General features: G+C 46.0%; 1 protein-coding gene across 2 annotated transcripts in view; it reads right to left on the bottom strand.

The window, feature by feature from the left end:
• HGFAC (HGF activator) overlaps positions 1–18,972 on the bottom strand; it is a 65,884-nt gene that overhangs the window by 17,741 nt on the left and 29,171 nt on the right. For both annotated transcript variants that reach the window (XM_084625994.1, XM_084625995.1), the window contains exons 6-8: positions 17,020–17,151; positions 15,320–15,430; positions 227–401 (exon numbers count right to left, since the gene is read on the bottom strand). In XM_084625994.1, coding sequence (XP_084482120.1) covers positions 227–401; positions 15,320–15,430; positions 17,020–17,151 — 418 coding nt within the window. The remainder of the gene's footprint in view (positions 1–226; positions 402–15,319; positions 15,431–17,019; positions 17,152–18,972) is intronic.

Consider the following 18,972-nt stretch of genomic DNA (forward strand, 5'->3'; position numbering starts at 1 on the left):
TACACTTTCTAAATGTAGATCCCTTTTGAGGACCTACTTCTCCTAGGCTGCTTAAAGTGAGTCTATGAATTTCATGTTCTGAATAGACTCTCTGAAGCTAACCAGTGTTACTGCAACAAAAGATAACTGCTGAACGCATATCACTGGTAATCCACTCTTCCAAGATCACTGCTATGTTCAACGTATACTTCAGTTTACAAACACTGAGTGTGCCAGAAGTTCTTACCTGCAGTAAGAGTAGGGTCCCAAGCCCAGCTGCACAGCTTTTTCAACACTGTCAACGTGAAGTTCTTGGTAAAGCAAATCTGAATTCCAGGGTACGCAGCTGTGTCCAGAAACAGTCGTCTTCACAACCCCTCTGTACTCTGTACCATTGCCACTGTAACATCGTTGGCGAGGGACTGGACAAAACACAATATGCTGATCAGAAATCAGGGCAAATTCAGTGCTCAAGAAATGTTTATTTCATCACCAGTATCCTAAGTGATATCTCTGTGAATTACAAGTCCAGTGCCTTGCACCTCGTGTATTTATTTCTGCTGTGCAAAGAGGGTGTACAAAACCTCCAAATCAAGTTAACAGTGGCATTCATTTTATACATGTGTAAGTGAACACACAACATAGGCGCCGACTCCATGGGTATTCTTGGGCTGGAGCACCCATGGGGGGAAATGGTGGGTGCTGAGCACCCACCGGCAGTCCCCCTACCAGCTTCCTCCCACTCCCCCAATGCTTCTCGCCCTCCAGCAGGCCCCACAGATCAGAGTCTCCCCCTCCCTCCCAGCGCATCCCACTCACCATGAACAGCTGTTTTGTGTTGTGTAGGAGGCCGGCGGGGAGGGGAGAGGAGCAAGGATGCAGCATGCTCGGGGGAGGAGGTGGAACTTTGGGGGAAAGAGGAGGGACCAGGGTGGAGCGGGGGCAGGAAGAGGCAGGGCATGGGTGGGGCCCTGGGGGAAGGGATGGAGTGGGGGCGGGGCCTGGGGAACAGCCGAGCACCCCCCAGCACTTTGAAAAGTTGGCACCTGTGATACACAAGGTGCAAAGCAGTGGAGAATCAGGCCTAACGTGGTCACCATTAATGAAAGCCTTTCATCAGCAAGGTGCAGCAAAGTACGCACTATCAAACGTTTAAAGCACCTGATTTGTAGATGGTCTTGAAAACCTGGCTTCCTGTCACTACATGTGCAGCTCCACACACCCAGACATACATGTGCTTTTCAAGCACTAACAGTTGCTCAAATTTACACATACAAAACCTCATTTTTCTATTACCTTCACACTGGTTATGTGTCTAGATGGGATTGGCACATGTATCTTCGACCACCTATATGCGCAGCTGTTAGAATCTGTCAGTGCACATCCAATTATTAGTGCTCGACAAGCATTTGCAGGGATGTTTGTATACACAAACATGAACAGAACACAGGGGCGCTGGACCATGGCCCTCCCACTTTTGAAAGTGGATGGGCCTGGCCTGTCCACTTTTTACCACGGGCCTGACAGTTTACTGCTGTCTCTTCTCTTCCCCGCAAGGCATTGCCTCCAGGCCAGGCTTGAAGCCAGAGCCAGGTTGGGGTAAGTACCGTGCAGGCAGCTATAGGGAGCCACCTGCCCTGGGCAGGGGGCTGGGAGGGTGGGGATACGGGCCGAGGACTGCTCTCAGGCCCAGACTCCCCTGTCCAGCTCCAGCTGGGCTGGGAGGCGGGGCTACAGGAGGAAGAGGAGGGGCAGGGATAGAGTAATGGAGGCCCCGTGACCCCCATAGCTTTAGGAAGAATCCTTCGCCCTGATAGAACAGGAAGCCAGCCTCTGAAAATCCAACTCAGAGAAACTCAAAGTAAGCACAGAATCCTCAAAAGTACAAACAGGACTTATTATGACCAGTTCCTACAGTCCTTCATTGCCCAGCAATTTCAGTAAGAGTTACACAAGCTTGACATGTGCAGGACTGAGCTCTAAGGGGGTCTATTCTTCCATCAGGAATAAGGGATTTAAAGATATAACATCACAAGCTGCTTAACTGCTGGTACATCAACCACAGCATACCACATGGGCAGCCAAACTTAGCAGGTATCTGCTGATGTTCTTCCGAGAATTTGTGTTTATTGCCCATGACCTGTCCCTGACTTTTACTAAAAATACCTGTGACTGAATCTTAACCTTAATAATGAGTTCTGCTTTTGCTTGGTTGGCGGGGCAGGCCTGGGGGTGGAGCAGAAACAACAGGCAGCATTGGTTAATAACCCCCCTAAATTTTTCGTGGTCCCCAATAAAACATTCTGGGAGGGGGAGTGGGTCCGGGTACGCAGCCACAGTACATGCCCCTAGTGCAGCATTCCTTTCCTGCAGCTAGGCTGCCTGCTTTTGTAGCATCTGGTTATCGGAGGCATGCTCTGCCAGTTGGGCCTGCAGTGCCACCTTGCCATTGTGGAGCTGGGTGGATTGCCTGTGCAGAGCTTGGTTCTCTGTTGTGAGCTATGATACATGGGCTCAAAGGGTGGGGATCTCCTCCTGGGAGTGGTCAACTCATTCAGACATCTCCCATAGCCTCTGGGACATGCCAGGCAGGGAGTGGCCTGCTGCCTCCATGGTAGGCCATCAACACAGGCTAGGGTGATCCAGGAAAACTGTCAGGATTCTGACAATGGCAGCCAGAACCAAGGGTCAGAGCAGGATCTAACCTGAGGCTGAGAGGATCAGAGGCACTCATAGTCAAATTCCAGGCCAGAGTCAATACCAAAGATCAGAGTATGAGTTAGGTTTCAAGATCCAGGTCAGGAGGCAAGGTCCAAATCAAGGCAAGGTCAAAGCCAGAAGTTCAAGAACAGGGAGCAAGAATGATCATCCAGCTACAGGAGATCCGTACCGCTGCCTGGATATTTTCTGGAATGCCTCTTGGGTTTATATAGGTCAGGAAGCCAATCAGGAGTCAGGAGTCTGCTGCCTGTCAGACCCCTTGAGGCAGGACTTCTGGTGGTCTGTGTCTGCAGTGGGTTGTGAGTAGTTGAGCACAAACTCATTATAACTGCTGCTGGGGACAGCATGGAGCGGTCTGCTACCTGGCTCCTCTGCAGGCCTGGATTCAAGACCTGCTGGGCCATTTGCAAAATTGGATCTGTAGCTGCATTTGGATTCCAAACACCTCTGTGTGATGTTCTGATATGGCCTTTTGGATCAGGCCCATTTCTACTCAAATTCTTCTCATCCCAATAATTGCTAATAAAACTTATTTGAAATAAATTACCTAAGTTTTAAATAATAACGATAAGAAGTGTATGCTCTTTTTAAGGTAATTTGCTGATCAAGACTACAGGATAATGAAATATCATCTCTGTTTGACTGAAACAGGCAGGTTCATGGAAAAAAACCCACTGTGCTTTATGTTAACAATCTCCTGTTACATTTGGCCAGGGAAGTGCCAGGTGCAAGTTTTATTGGTACTGTATTTATTACATTCAGAAATGATTTAGAGATGTGAACTTTTTTAAGAATGAAAGAGGAGAGGGGCCCATCTATTAACACAGTATCAGGGCCAGATTCTGCAAGGTTCTAAACACCAAGAGCCCTCAATTCTCACTCAAGTCGTTTATAGGAGGTTTTCAGCACCTCACAGGATTGAAACCTAATGTACATACATTGTTGCATATCTGTAACTCAATGCTACAGCTGCGGAAAAAATACAACTGGATGTTTTTGGCTGTTTAGATAGTTTTCTAAATTTTCGCAGTCTTTGACAACATCAAAACTCATTGGGCGAGTTGAATAGCAATATCTCTGAGTATTTTTTTAAATGCTTATTGTGGAAAGAGGTCTAGGTTATTCATTCTGTAATGTCCTGTGGCGGTAAATCTACACAAACACAGTTAAGCTATTTTATTAGCAGACATCCGCCATCTGCTCCACACTCCAGCAACTCACTGACGAGACAAACAGTGCTGTGGTTTGCAGATCACAATACAGAAGCCCTTAAAAAACACATCATTGTATTCCTCACCAGTGTTTTAAAAACACACCAAGGCCTAAGAAACATTAGCTTCTTCAATTCTGACCTAACAGTTCTCATAAAAATCACTGGACCTAGAACAGTCTTGTTTGCAGCTCTTCTTCACTGGTTGTCTTCTAACTATGGTCAGGTTGAAAAGGTTCCTTTGTCCCCACTTTAATGGTGCTAAGGCAGTCTGCTTTTCCACAGTTCCTAAAGAATTTCTCCAATTTGGAGTTGTTTTTCCCAGATTTTTTGTGGTTTTGTGCAACTTTTCCTCCTTAAAGTACTTTTTATTTTTCTCTGTTGAGTTTCTGAAGAACTGGGAATGGAAGGTTCTGTCTCTTTTGTATTTCTAGTGTCAATGAACATTGGGAGTCCCTCAAACAGTTTCATTTTGTGTATCCATTTGCCACCACACCTTCACAAGCACTCTCAGGAGCTGCATGTTTGAACAGATTTTTAAACCTCATTTTTTGAAATCCATCAACTTGTTCTTGTGCCTTCTTGAATCTTTTTCAGACACTTTATTTGGAGTCTGCAGCAGCTTGTGTCTTTATTCTGCTTTGTCGTAGTGTCCTCCAGTCTCATCCCTTCCTGTGCTTTCTGCTAGTTTCAGATGTGCATATTATGCATAATTCTGCTGGTAAAAGGTGTATTTTTCCTCTTTAAGTTTTGCTTCCAGTGCACTGTAGTCCTGAAAGGCCTGTGAGATGTAGGAGATACCAGCTTTCTCTGTTTCAGTAATATCTTCTCCTATAGACATTGCCTGACCCACCTGGAGTTCTTGTACCTTGCCTGCATGTCTCCCTTCCCCATCATGGATGGATTTCCTTCCCCCCACAAGAGGTGAAAGTAAATTAAAGGATTTACGGGTACACTGGAGTCTTGAGCAGTGGGCGTGGCCTTAACCAGAAGAGCCAGGGCCTTAAATCCCCAGGCCCTTTAAAGGGCCCGGGGCTCCAGCTGCGGTAGTGGCGGCTGGGAGCCCCGGGCCCTGTAAATCACCCCTGAGCTACCAGCTGCAGAAGCGGCTGGGAGCCCCGGGACTCGGGGCGATGTAAAGGGCCCAGGGCTCCAGCTGCTGCTACTGCAGTGGAGCCCCAGGCCCTTTAAATCACTGAGGAGCCCTGGGGGCTCCCGGCTGCCACCGCCACCCCGGGGTTCTGGGCTCTGGCAGAGCTTTAAAGGGCCTGGGGCTCCACTGTGGTAGCAGCTGCTGGAGCCCCGAGCCCTTTAAATCCCCGCCTGAGCCCTGCTGCCCGAACCCTGGGGTAGCAGCGGCAGGGCTCTGGCGGGCATTTAAAGGGCCCCAGGGCTCTAGCCACCGCTACCACCCCGGCCCTTTAAATCGCCGTTGGAGCCCCATCGCCACTACCCCAGGGCTTCGGCAGCAGGGCTCTGGCGGGGATTTAAAGGCCCGGGGCAGTAGCGGCGGCTGCAGTTCTGGGGCCCTTTAAATCCCTGCCAGAGCCCCGCCACGCTACCCCAGGGTTTTAAATTGACGTCTGGGAAAGCCGGTCCCGGAACAGCGCACCGGCTCTTGCCGGTACGCCGTACCAGGGCTTACTGGCTTACTTTCACCTCTGCTCCCCACCCACTTGTGTGTGTGTTTGAACCCTTGTGAGGGCCTACTAATACTAGCAGGTACAGCACAGGTCTGCGAGTCAGGAGTACGAAGCTCTGTTCCTGGTGCTGCTACTGGTTTCCTATCTGACCTTGGGCAAGCTACTTAATATTGCTGTGTGTTCGCTTCCCCCTCTGTAAAATAAGGCTGGATAACTCTTACTGGGGAGTTGTGATGGTTCACAAATCAATGTTTATAAAATGTTTTTAAAATTTTGCATGAAAACCACTATAGAAAATAATTCTTTCCACTTCTATGAGTCTGTAATTTATTTACCATATAGCTCTCTGCTTGGTCACATGATTCTATACAAACAAAAACAATCGAATTAGCCCATTTATGAAGAAAAAAATGGTTCATACAAAGTGCTGCTTTCCACTGGTAAATGGCAGTACGACTGCCAAGAGCACAACAGTCTGACTGAGCTTATCACTGGAACAAATTCACAGTGAAAGCATAGTCTGATTATGAAAAACACAAAAACAATTTGTTGTGGGCCAAAAGCTATGCACAAAATTGGCAGCCTCTTGAAATGAATTAAATCTAATAGAAGGCTGATATGTAAAACAGGAATGGATCTGATCATGGAATGAAGTAATTTATAACAAAGGAATTCTTAGTTGAACATTTGCTTAAAGAATGCATGCTGTAGTCACTGCAAGTAAATTTACTGTTTAAAATGTTTCTACTGTAATAAAAAATACCTTATCACTTTTGACTTGCAAATATTTAAAAGCTCAACTGAGCTAGAATTCAGGAGATTAGTGTTTACCAAAAAAAAGTCATAAATCTACGTATTGTGTAAACAGAATCCTTTTATATACAATTTAAATCCAAAGTTCTATAAATTCCACCAGGAGTTCATCAGGGCCTGACAAAATAAACTGAATACATTCTACAGTTAACAGGGGGGACTAGTTTATCTTTCATTTGATTTTTCTAGTGACATTTTAGACTACAATTTCAGCACAGCAATAATAATTCACACTGATGGCCATGTATGATCTAACTCCACGTAGGTATTTATATTTCATAACAAACAAACAAAACAAACAAAAGCTCTTGAACAAAGAGTTTGTTATTAGAAAGGATAAAGAGATACAGAAGTTTTGGGCAGGAATGAACAGGATCTCAATAGTGCTATGTTTTTTTTAACAAAAGGATGCCTACGTAAGGACCACATTTGCAAATTCTAGGATCCAACTTACCCAGTCGGTTCATCACTAGCCTCTCACTAATTCAATCAATTCACTCCCAGTCACTAAGGTCCAGATTTTTAAAGGTGTTGAGGTGCCTAAAGAAGCAGTTAGGTATCTAATACGATTTGAAAAGCTACTCTTAGGCACTTTTGAAAATCCCACTAGGTGCCTATCTGCTTCTTTCAGCACCTAAATACTTTTAAAAATCTGGCTCTAAATCAATTTGCTCCGATTCTCTTGCCTATTAAGTCAATTCACACACACCCACATACTAAATCTATTGACTCTTCTCCTCCCACCTAGTCAGTCTATTCACACCGCCTACTAAATCAGTTCATCTGCATCCTCCTCTACATTAAATCAATTCACACACACCTTCCTGTATATTAAATAATTCCCCCCCTCCCCCGCCGCCGCCCCGGCCTGCTCACTCAATTCACTCACACCTATTAGCTCAGCAGTCCCCTGGCCAGTCAGTTCACCTATTGGTTTGCACTCAGCTCATATTTAGAAGAATTTCTTCACAACCATAAAAGTATAAGAATTTTTTTAAAAGTAAAGTTCAGCTTCTTAACTTGGTCCAGCTTGTGACCAGCCTAGGAGCTGCCATGGACAGCCATAAACTCTGTAAGGACCTGGGTTGTGTTCTGTTTGGAAAGGCACATCCAGCCATATGAAATCCAGAGAGGTTTGGGTTTATGAGAAGCTGTAGTTTTCAGTAAGGTCAGTTGTGTTCAGAGAATACAGAAAAGCTTTTTTTGCTTTTCGTTTAAATACCTACTGAGCTACAGTATCCAGACACAGCAGGGGTGGTTTTCTTGCTGCTTATCATCATCATAATTTGTTATCTATATAACATAATATGCTAGTTGCTGTACAGACATCCAGGAACGCACAGTCCCTGCCTCAAAGAGCTTACAATGGAAAAGGAGGAACAGATGAAAATGGCAGGGAGAGGAGCTGAAAGACATAGAAGCTAAGTCTGGGCCCTTTCTGCACATCTCTAACACAAATTATATGAGGAATCCCTGCTCATGATTCCCTGATTCCATAGCTAAGGATGAGTTTTGCACCAAAAACAGGGATTCACAGTTTTGTCATATATGAAAACAGTGTATCCTCTCCAAAATTATAGCACTCACACGCTGAATAAGAATGATTTTTCTGAGAATTTTCAAGTAAATTGGGTAATTATTTTATTAGTTAAAATTAATTGCAAAAGGGTCCTTTAAGAATTTCAGCACCCAGGCTCAGACTGTTTCTTTTTCTTGAATTATCTTAATTATGGATCAGCACGGGTGCTTCAAACTTCTCTTATAGTTAAACTCACTGAAATCTTATGCTACATTTGAAGGTGGTTGTTTTTTTTTTAAATGATGGACATTTTTTCTTTATTCCTCATAACTGAAAGTGTCTTCTTTAGCAAGGCTGCCAAATTATGTTCTGTGGCAAAGAATTCCACATAGAACTTCTCTCTTTCAAAGTGGCTACCATCTCTCATCCATCTCAGTGGGGCTGAGGTTGTAACTTGTCAGCAGTTAGAAGCCCTTCTCAAAATAGCAACCTATCTCCAACAGTTCTCAGCAGGTCTGTTCTTAACAAAGATGGCTGTTGGGTTCACTCTCACTGAAAACAGTTGGAGTCAGTGGCCATTTGAAAGAGGGCCCTACCTGAGGGCAGTTATGGCCTCAAGTCTACTGAAAACAATGGGAAATGGAAGCCATTTTGAAAACTGGTAATTTTTCAGGAGTTTCTCTGAAGATTTTTATCCTCAAGCTTCTACTGACAGACAAACTTTCAGTTAGGAAAATTAATGGCAAAAATTATCATTAATCTTAAATATTTATTTTCAAATGCTACATGTTGCACCAGATCTACTCAACAGAGAGGGTGTGTGTAGGGAAACATGGGATGCAAAAGGCAGGGGGGAAACTACAGTATGTATGTGTGTAGTCAGGGAGAGCAAAGAGAGGGAAAAACTGGCAGGTATATGCAGGGGAATGTGAAGTACAGCAGAGGTTGGAGATTTGGAGGGCAGAGAGGTGTAGGAAGGAACACAAGGTTCAGGGAATTTGGAGGAGAGAAGGTCAAGGGAACCTGGACTGTACACTGGCTGATTTGAACTGCTCTGGGCAGTCAAACAACCTCAAACCCTGCGCTATAGTGGTACACGAGAAGGGAATGGGGAAAAGCGAAAAAAAATGTAAACTCTTTTTTAAAACTGAGTTCCAGGTTATCTGGGATCACAAACACCAAAATGCCTTAATCATGATCGTGTTGTTATTGTATGGTATATTCCTGTAGCGGTGGTAGGTTATTATCATTAGTTTAGTCTGTATACATTCTGGCAAAGAGCTTTTCATTTTTAAACATGTTTTCACAGCCCTGACAGATAAGCTGGATCTCTCCTTTCACATTTTGTGCGTGGGTTTTATGTATCCGCATGCAGATGGCTCACAGGCAGCTAAAGTCATTTGTTTAGCAGGCCAAGTGTTTGTTTTATTATTTTCAAGTAAGCAATCAACACCTGTTTATTTCTTGCTCTAAACAAGTCAGACACACACCAGTAGTATAGCGACACTACAGTAATCTTGGGTCTCATAATAAAGGCCGTACTGCATACACATTTATGAAGTCACCTTTCAGCTTTGAGCCTTGGAAGTTGCCAACTAAAAGGGAACCTTAACACTGTCCCTGTTAGGACTCCATTTTGCCATCAGAGAGTTATGGAGTCACACTGCCTCTGAAGGAACTCTGTGAGGGATTGTGTCGTCACTCCCAGGGCTCCAGTAAATGCAAGTGGCGTATACTGCCCCAGTCAGAACCATGTTGCATGTTCCCATTTCCTTGGCCAGCCAGCACCAACTGACCTGAGTGGAGGAAGGGCTGGGAGATGACCCTTTGGGGTGGATGTCCTACAGAGTCAGCTAAGAACCCTGGAGGACTTTCCCCTTTTGCAAGTTTTTTTAATGTTTTTCTAAACTTTTTCATTGCATTTCCTCGATAATGCGAATGGCTCGTAGTGATACAGTTTAACAGGACTAGCCACTGATACCACATAGCCCCTGATAAGCCTTCCCGTCCCGCAAAGTTAATATTGGAGGGTCAGAGAGAGAGCTGATTCCCAATCACAGTACTTAGGCGCTTGCCTCCTATCTTCCCTAGTTGAACTTCCACCGACCCCTCAACTCCTGAGTTCTTCATCTTCCTTCTAAGTGATGCAGCCTAACAAAGCCATTTCTAGAAGCACTACACACTTCTCTCACTGCAGAATCCCTCAAAACCAATGACTAAATCCTGAAGATCCTGCTTTAATCTTCCCCTGCTTGTTGCACTTCTCACACGCAACAGCCATAAAATATCACTCTTATTTTCCTTCAGGATGCTGCCAGGAAAAAACGGTTACTCACTTTCTCGTAACTAGAAAAGGAGGACTTGTGGCACCTTAGAGACTAACCAATTTATTTGAGCATAAGCTTTTGTGAGCTGTATAAATTGGTTAGTCTCTAAGGTGCCACAAGTACTCCTTTTCTTTTTGCGAATACAGACTAACACAGCTGCTACTCTCAAACCTGTCAATTTCTCGTAACGGTTGTTCTTCGAGATGTGTTGCTCACGTCCATGCCAGTTAGGTGTGTGCATGCCACATGCACAGTCGTTTGAAAGCTTTTCCTTTAGCAGAACCTGTTGGGTCAGCTGTTGAGCCTCCTGGAGTGGCGGTGGCATGGCAGTGAATATATGACCCTGCTGATCTGGCGCAATACTCACTGCCTTCTTACCAGCTACTCCAACAGAGAGGAAGGCGGGTGGGTCTGGAATAGACATGAGCAACACATCTCGAAGAACAGTTACGAGTGCTTGTTCATGTCGATTCCAGGTAGGTGACTCCCAAGCCCAACCCCGGAGTGGGGTCGGAGTTATGGAATCGCTGAATGCTGCATCGTCTCGAGCATGCTGGGTAATGGCATAATGAGAGATAAAAGTGTGAACTGAGGACCACATTGCCGCCTTGCAGATTTTTATACTGGGACCTGGGCCAGGAATGCTGCCGACGAGGCCTGCAACCTTGTGGAATGGGCAGTTAGTGCCAGAGCTGGAACTTTGGCTAGCTCGTAGCACGTCCAGGTATCCATGACGAAATCCTTTGTGACAAGACCGGGAGTCCTTTCATCTGGTCTACTACCACCACAAAAAGCTGGTTTGATTTACAGAATGGCTTAGTGCATTCAATGTAAAAGACCAGCACTTGGCGAAAGTCCAGTGAGTGAAGCCTCTGTTCTTGGCTACTCGCATGAGGCTTAGGGTAAAAGACACGTAGAAAAATGTCCTGGTTAGAGTGGAATTGGGACACAACCTTTGGAAGGAGGGCAGGGTGAGGCCTAAGTTGGACCTTGTCCCTAAAGAAAACCCTGTAGGGAGGGTCAGAGGTGAGGCCTTTTTGCGCCGAAACCCTCCTCGCTGAAGTAATGGCGACTAGGAAGGCCACCTTCCATGACAAGTAGATGAGCAAGCAAGTCGCCAGTGGTTCAAACAAGGGCCCCATTAGTCTGGAAAGGACCAGGTTGAGATCTCACTCTGGGACTGGCTGTCTAACCTGTGGGTACAGCCTTTCCAGACCCTTAAGGAAACGGCCAATCATGGGGGTGGCAAAGACGGAACGTCCAGCCATTCCCGGGTGGAAGGCAGAGATAGCTGCCAAATGCACCTTGATGGATGATGCTGCCAGACCCTGCTGATTCAAGTGCAGTAGGTATCCCAGGATAAGCGGTATGGGAGCCTGCACTGGGGGGTGTGGCTCTGAGCGCACCAGATGGTGAACACTTTCCACTTGGCCAGGTACGTGGCTCTGGTGGAGGGTTTCCTACTACCAAGCAGGACCTCCCTAACCAGCTCGGAGCACATGAGTTCCAAGGGGTTTAGCCATGAAGCTTCCAAGCCGTGAGGTGAAGGGACTGGAGGTCGGGGTGGTGAAGGTGACTTTGGTCCTGGGTAATCGGGTCTGGGACCAAGCTCGACCACCTCCTCAGCCTGCAGCCCCACGTTGCACACCACCCTGCGCAGCAGGTCCTGATGCGCCCGACTGTCTGCTGGGGGTGGTCCGGAGGAGGAGATCTCTGCAACCACCTCGTCCGGGGAGGACGCCGCCGACACCGATGCCAGTGCAAGCACAGGGTCCGCTTGTCCCTCTGGGTCCCTGGGAGCATCCTGTATGGCTTCAGGCTCCACGCTGGCCACCGCAGGGATGGTGCCGGTGGTGGGGACAGGATCCAGGGGCAGCTGTGCAACTCACACCGGTGTCATCTCGGTGCCGCGAGGAGTGGGATGACTCTCCAATGCTCTCACCACCAAGTGAGAGCCCCTAGAGTGAGTGCCCTGGGCTTGGTGGTAGGCCCATGGGGTCCAGAAGGGCCATTGCCCACACCCACTTCCAGCCGGTGGCGGTGTGACCTGTGTCGACTACAGTGAGAGTAATGATACTCTGCCTCCAAGTCCAATGACAAGAACCTGGAACGCGAAGGTCAGGTCGGTGCAGATCAGAGCTGCACCGCGAATCGGTGCTGTGAGGCTGGGGAGTGGTGCCGTGAAGTGGAGTGTACTGCAATGTAGAGCAGTACCATGATGTAGAGCAGTGCCACGACGAGCGATGCCAAAACTGGGATCGATGCCGCAATGGGGAACGGTGCCATGATGGAGAGCAGTGCCATGGAGATGGAGTCAGGGACCGTCAAGGCGATCTCCGAATCAGCATTGCGGGCTTGCCTCTAGACAGTGTTGCATGCTGCAGCACCAGAGGCTTGTCCTGAGTGGCCGGGGTACATGGTGCCGTCATGGCGATTAAGTCCCGCATGGCCTCAAAGGTGTCCAGGGTGGATGGCAACTCAACGTCCTCCACCTGACACTCTTGACCAGGAGAGTTCACCGGCACCGGACTCGACAGCCCCCCTTGTGGGGCCAAAGTGAACAGTGCTGCCTTCTGGGCTGCCGGCACCAGGGGCTCCTCTCTAGGATGCACTTCAGTGGCACTATCCGAGGTGGAAGCTCTCAGTGTGGGGCAAGCGTCCCTGTCAATCTTCCTGTGCCGCTTCTGTGGCACCGGGGAGTGGGAACGGTGCCGCGTCACCTCCATCTCTATGCCCAGAGTCCTTCCTTGGCCCCGCCTCGTGCATGGAAGCCGGAGCACTTCACACGGAGGAGCGCGGCACTGGATCCCACCGGTCAGAGGTTGGTTGTGGACGAAGAGCCACCTCCATCAGGAGCTATTTGAGATGAAAGTCCCGCTCCTTCTTCATCCTGGGACGGAACCCCTTGAAGATCTTGCACTGTTCCGTTCAGTGTGCCTGTCCCAGACACTTGAGACAAGAGTTGTGGGGGTCCCCCATTGGCACTGGCTTGCGGCAAGTTCCACAAGGTTTAAAGCCTTGGGATCAAGGCATGCCCCGAACCCCAAGGAGAAACAGAAAAGCTGGGGTGGGGGAAAAAAGCCCACTCCTACACCACTTACTCCTGAGGGAATTCTGCGCACAATATTTTAAAATTCTGCAAAATTCTGCAAATTTTGTTTGTCAAATAAATGTGGAGGCTCCAGCATGGCATTGGGAAGCACAGGCCACAGGTTGCACAGAGGTGGAAGATCACTGTGCAACCCCCTGCCCCTGGGACGTGGACTCAGCAATGAGGCTGCACCCAACCCTGACACAGCGCAAGGACAGAGCCTGCCCTGCCCTTTTGTGCCAGGTGCACCAGGTATAGGCAGGCAGGCTCAGCAAGATCCAAGTATGGAGGGGTTCAGTGTGGGGGGATCCAGGTGTAGGCTGAGAGAGTTCTGGGTGGGGAAATCTGGGTACGGGCAGCTCAGTGGGGGATCTGTGTGTGGGGGTCATCTGGATGTACAGGGGCTTGTTGGGGGGGTTCTAGGTGCAATGGTAATGGAACTCTGCATGGGGGGTCCAGGTTGTGGCTCAGTGGGGGAGGGGGGGAAGGGCTTTAAGTCTGGAGGAGACAGTCTGAGAGGCCAGCTCCCCAGATACCTGGAAAGGGGAAAGAAAAATAAAAGGTGAAGGAATAATAAAAAAAAAAGACATTGGCTGAGAGGAAGATGGTCCCAAGGAGTAGTCCCTGGGAGGGAGAAAGAGTAGGAAAATCCAAGCTATTGTTCCTTTAAAGGCCTGGGACCAAGAGCATTGTTCACTGGGGTTATTAGTTCCACCTGGGAAGGGTCAAAGGACTAGTCAGATGATTATTTGGGTGAACAAAAAAGGAGGCTCCAAGTCCAGTGAAGGAGAGCTTGCTGAGAGAAAGAATTCAGTCAGGCCACAGTCCCCTGAAGGAGGGCTGTGAAAACCCTGAATTTAACGGGAGAGTTTATAGCCAGAACTGGAACCCCACATTCCTGAAATAGAGCAGCTTGGAGCCCCAAACCTAAGGTGGGGCCATAGGCAGGATCTTTTTAAGAACCAGACAATGTTTAATAAATTAAATCCCAAGAGAGAGGGAATGCTGTTTTAAAGACTCTAGGAGTGAATAAATTATTCCCAAAACAGAGAGAAACTGAGACTGAGGACTGCAATGGCATGCCACACAGCAAGGGGGTATGCTCAGAGACTGCAACCCTCTTACAGACCCTTGCCATTGACTACAATGGACCCTAGATCAGTGTACAAGCCCTCTTAGCCAATGAGATGACAAGATTGGTGTGGTATGGCTGAAGACCTATTGTAATTTGCGTGCAAAAATTGCTGTATTTGAAAGATAGTCATTGAGTTTACTTGAAGAGATTTAGTGCACTTATAAAGTTTAAAAATATACATAATCCATGCAGCGACAAACTTCAAAACTCCCTAAGAAAGCTGCATCAAAAACTATGCACCTCTGAAGCTCAAACAAGAAGCAACAAAGCAATTACATGTCTAGATGCCAAGAGTCAGATTCTCCTCTCAGTTTTATTACTGTAATCAGGAGTATCAGTAGAGTTATACTTGTGTAAAACTGGCATAAGTGAAAAGAGAATCAGGTCTCGATGACTAAAAGGAAATGCATACACTTTTATTAGAGTCTATTCCTATTAACTATATATGACTGACAAATATGGGAAACTACCAGCGGTCTTGTTAAAACAGACATTTCTTTACTTCATGTGGGAACAATATAAGATACATGCTTTTCTGTGAAAGAATTTATGCTACCGTACATGCATTGAATCCCAAACATATGCTTGCAAACATATGCTTAACTTTATGTGCATAAATAATTTAATTAGAATATTCATGAGCATAAAGTTAAGGATGTGTGTTTACAGGATTGGGGCCTTGGTGAGGAATAATGCAATAGGTTTTATTCTGGAGGAATATGGTAAATGCCTTAGCCAGGAGGGAAGTTACTTATGCTACATGACTCTTCAGATGAATACTCTGCTACATGTTGAGTAGAATATGCAAGTAACAAATACCTGTTATCAGTCAGATGATCAATCAATAACATTTGTTCTCCCTGGCACATTGTTATACTTACCAATATTGCAATATTTTCCAACAAAGTTTTCTTTACAACCACAAATAGTTTTCCCAGTGAAGACAATCATTCTACAGGCACTGTCATGGAGGCAGGGATTACTGGTGCAACCTACAAACATAAATAGAAGATCAAATCCAATTAGTGTCCATAATGCAAGGATAAATTGTTGATAAATTGGAGAGGGTTCACAAAAGGGTCACAAGAATGATTAAAGGATTAGAAAACGTGCCTTATAATGATAGACTCAAAGATCTCAATCTATTTAGCTTAACAAAGAGAAGTTTAAGGGGTGACTTGATTACAGTCTGTAAGTATCTACAAGAGGAACTAATATTTGATAATGGGCTCTTCATTCTAGCAGAGAAAGGTAAAACACCATCCAATGGCTGGAGTTGAAGCTAGACAACTCAGACTGGAAATAAGGCATATATTTTTAACAGTGAGGACAATTAACCATTGGAATAATTTATCAAGGGTCACGGATTCTCCATCACTAGCAATTTTTAAAATCAAGATTGGCTGGTTTTCTAAAAGATAACCTCTAAGGTTTTTTTTTCAGGGAAGTTTTATTGCCAGTGTTATACAGGAGGTCAATTAATCACAGTGATCCCTTCTGGCCTTGGAATCTCTCAATTCTACTTGCAGTACAAGAAAATGCAACCCACTTAAACAAATATCACATCATATCTTGTTGGAATCATCATGAGAGGATGAAAGCAAGAAGAATGTAGAGATGTTCATCATGTTTACCATGGTGATAACATCTTAAGGCATCTCCTTCTCTGCCATATATACTTTTGGAATTGGTTTTCCCTTTTTTACTATTTCCACAGTGGTGCAGACCTTCAGCTAGTATAAATTGAGATAATTCTATTGAAGACAACAGAGCTATGCTGATTTGTATCAGTTGAGGATCTGGCTCACTGTTTACTTTTACCGTCAACATCAGTATAGCTTCCCCTCTGTTGCAAATATCGTTGCTTAACAAATAACAGTAATTATTATTACTACTGCTCATAATATGCTCCCCACTATTGCAAAAGTTTTTAGAAAGCAGTATAATACTTTATAATAAACAAACAGGGATGGAGCTTGGTGTAGTTAGAGCACGTGACTGGCAATCAGGATTCCTATGGTCAAAGTTATGCCAGCAATGATTTTGGCTCCTGGGCACATTCCCAGCTCTACCATGGACTTACTAAGTGAGCTTGGAAAGTCACTTAACTTCTGTGTCTCAGTTTCCACCCCTGTAAAGTGGGGGTGACAATATTTACCTAATTATAAATTTGTGAAGCTTAATTAATATTTGTAAATTGCTTTGAGATTCTAGGATAAAGGTATAATTTTATTATTATTCTTTAATCTATTGTTTATTCTTATGGGCCCCACTTTAGGATCACATCCCTGTTCCTGAAAGCACTTAAGTGTGTTCTTAAAATAAAACACATGCTTAAGTCCATCCTTATTCAGGAAAGCACTTAAGCACATGCTCACGGGCTGAATCAGGTCCATTATCCATACGTGGAAGGAAAAATATTTTTTTCTTTCTGGATGTGTGTGTTGCAAAAGCCCGGTCCCTATGTAGAATACTGTAGCACAGGGTTTTAGCATCACTGTTTGTATTTAGCCCACTACATGCAGATATATATACACTGAGAACAAAATAATGTTTATGCTATGACAGCACAGAGTAATACTTGTGTAGCGTGTGTTTTGGCATTCAATTCGGCTGTTAACACACATGCATTCTTCCACTACTCCTTTATGGATTCTTGCCCAACTTTCGCCAGTGTCAAAGTACTCATAGCGACTGTCATCAAAACACTTCCCTAAAATAAAACAAAAAAAGATTTCTAAGGTCTGTTACAAAGAATGATACCAAATGATTTGTTATGCCCTAATCATCCCTTTTCTTATTAACTAGCCACGTGTTATTTGAAAGTATGGCCTAGATCCACAAAGATTTAAATCCCAGTTTTAGGTACCACTGCGATCCACAAAACCCCTGCTTGGCTGCCAGCTAGCCCTGTAGGCACGTACACTCACTCGCCCGCCTCAATTTTTACTTTAAAAGTCCTCTGATCAATTAAGTTTCTGCCTCAGTTCATGCACACTGCTGCCTCATTCTAAGTACCTGAACACTTATCTCCCACCTTGTCCTCAAATGTGATTCACAAATAAGAGGAAGATAGGTGTTTGCTTGCCTCTCTTGCCTGTGGAGTCCGATCCAGGAGGCATGCTCTGATCACACCTACCAGACTGGGGCCCATTCAAAATCTGGTGAGAGAAGGAGCCACCATCGGTGCCCACCATTTAGCTTTTAGCCCAGTGGTTAGGCCACTCGCCTGGGATGTGGGAGACCCTCCGTTCAATCCCTACCTCTGCCTGATGAGGAGAGAGGATTTGAACAGGGGTCTTCCACACCTCCCAGGAAAGTACGCTAACCTCTGAGCTCTGGGCATTCTAATAGGGGTCTCCCTCAATCTCTCCTGTTGTAGCTGTTTCATTTTGGATAAATAATTAAAGAGTGATTGGAGCAGGGGGGCTGGATGCTGGATCTCCCATTTCCTAGGTGGATGTCCCAACCACCAGGCTATGGAGACATTCTCACATGCTCTCTTTGGCCCAATGACTCTTCAATTAATTACCCACAGTGGAACAGCTTCAACAGGAAAGTTTGAGAGAGCCCCATATCAGAATATCCCGTAGTTCAGCAGACAGGGCACACTCCGGAGAGGTTCAAATCCACTCTGCCCATCAGAATTGAACCTGGGTCTCACGCATCCTAAGTGAGTGCTCTACCCTCCTCCTCCAGTTATTTTGTGTATAGTGAGGCAGGCATCTAATGCATCCTTGCAAGCAGAGATGACCCGTGCCTGCCGCTAGTTGTGGGGGGCAGAGTGAGGGCAGCAACTTCAGCAAATGTTACTGAGCGTGCTCTGTCCACGTGAGCATACTCAGTACAATCCAAGCGACAACTCGAGGTGGGGGGGGGGAAGGGGATGTGGCGCATGGCCCTGCCAAGCATGGCCTCTGCTTGCAAGCAGCAGATTAGGCACTTTATCTGCCTCACTCCCGGAGAGGGGGTCCCAGATGTGGATTGCAAGCAGGGACAGGCACCTCCCTGCAGCCTGCACTTAGGTGTCTAATTCTTTGAGGGGTGGGTCTTAGGACACATCCTTCTTACTGGAAACTCCCATTGGCTAGCTCTGGCAGGTCCTTGGCTAACATACTGGCTTTTGTGGATCTCATTCTTAGGCACCCATCTCTCCCCATTCATTGTATAAGGAGCCTAGACACCTACTCAGGCTTTGTGAATCATGGTGTTCCAGTGATTTTCTAGATGTCTAAAAGTTACACGTCCCAACACTCAATGTTGCAATGCCCAAGTCCCTTTGTAGATCCAGGCTTATATGCTAATCAAACAATTTGTGCTTTAACCTTTGTAATAGAAGCACCTAGCCACCATGGTGTTAAGTGCTATGACTAATAGTAGAATAAATTAGAAATAAAAATAGAGGCCGGTTGGGCCAGATGGCCTTCTCCTGCTTTTAAAATGTCATATGCTCCTGTGAACAAGACAGTGGCACCATTCGGCAAGCCCCCTCATAGTTAATTCACGAAAAGTGAGAAAGAAAAATCAGAGTAAA

Source organism: Lepidochelys olivacea (assembly GCF_965140295.1).
Source record: "Lepidochelys olivacea isolate rLepOli2 genome assembly, chromosome: 4".
Lineage (NCBI taxonomy): Eukaryota > Metazoa > Chordata > Testudines > Cheloniidae > Lepidochelys > Lepidochelys olivacea.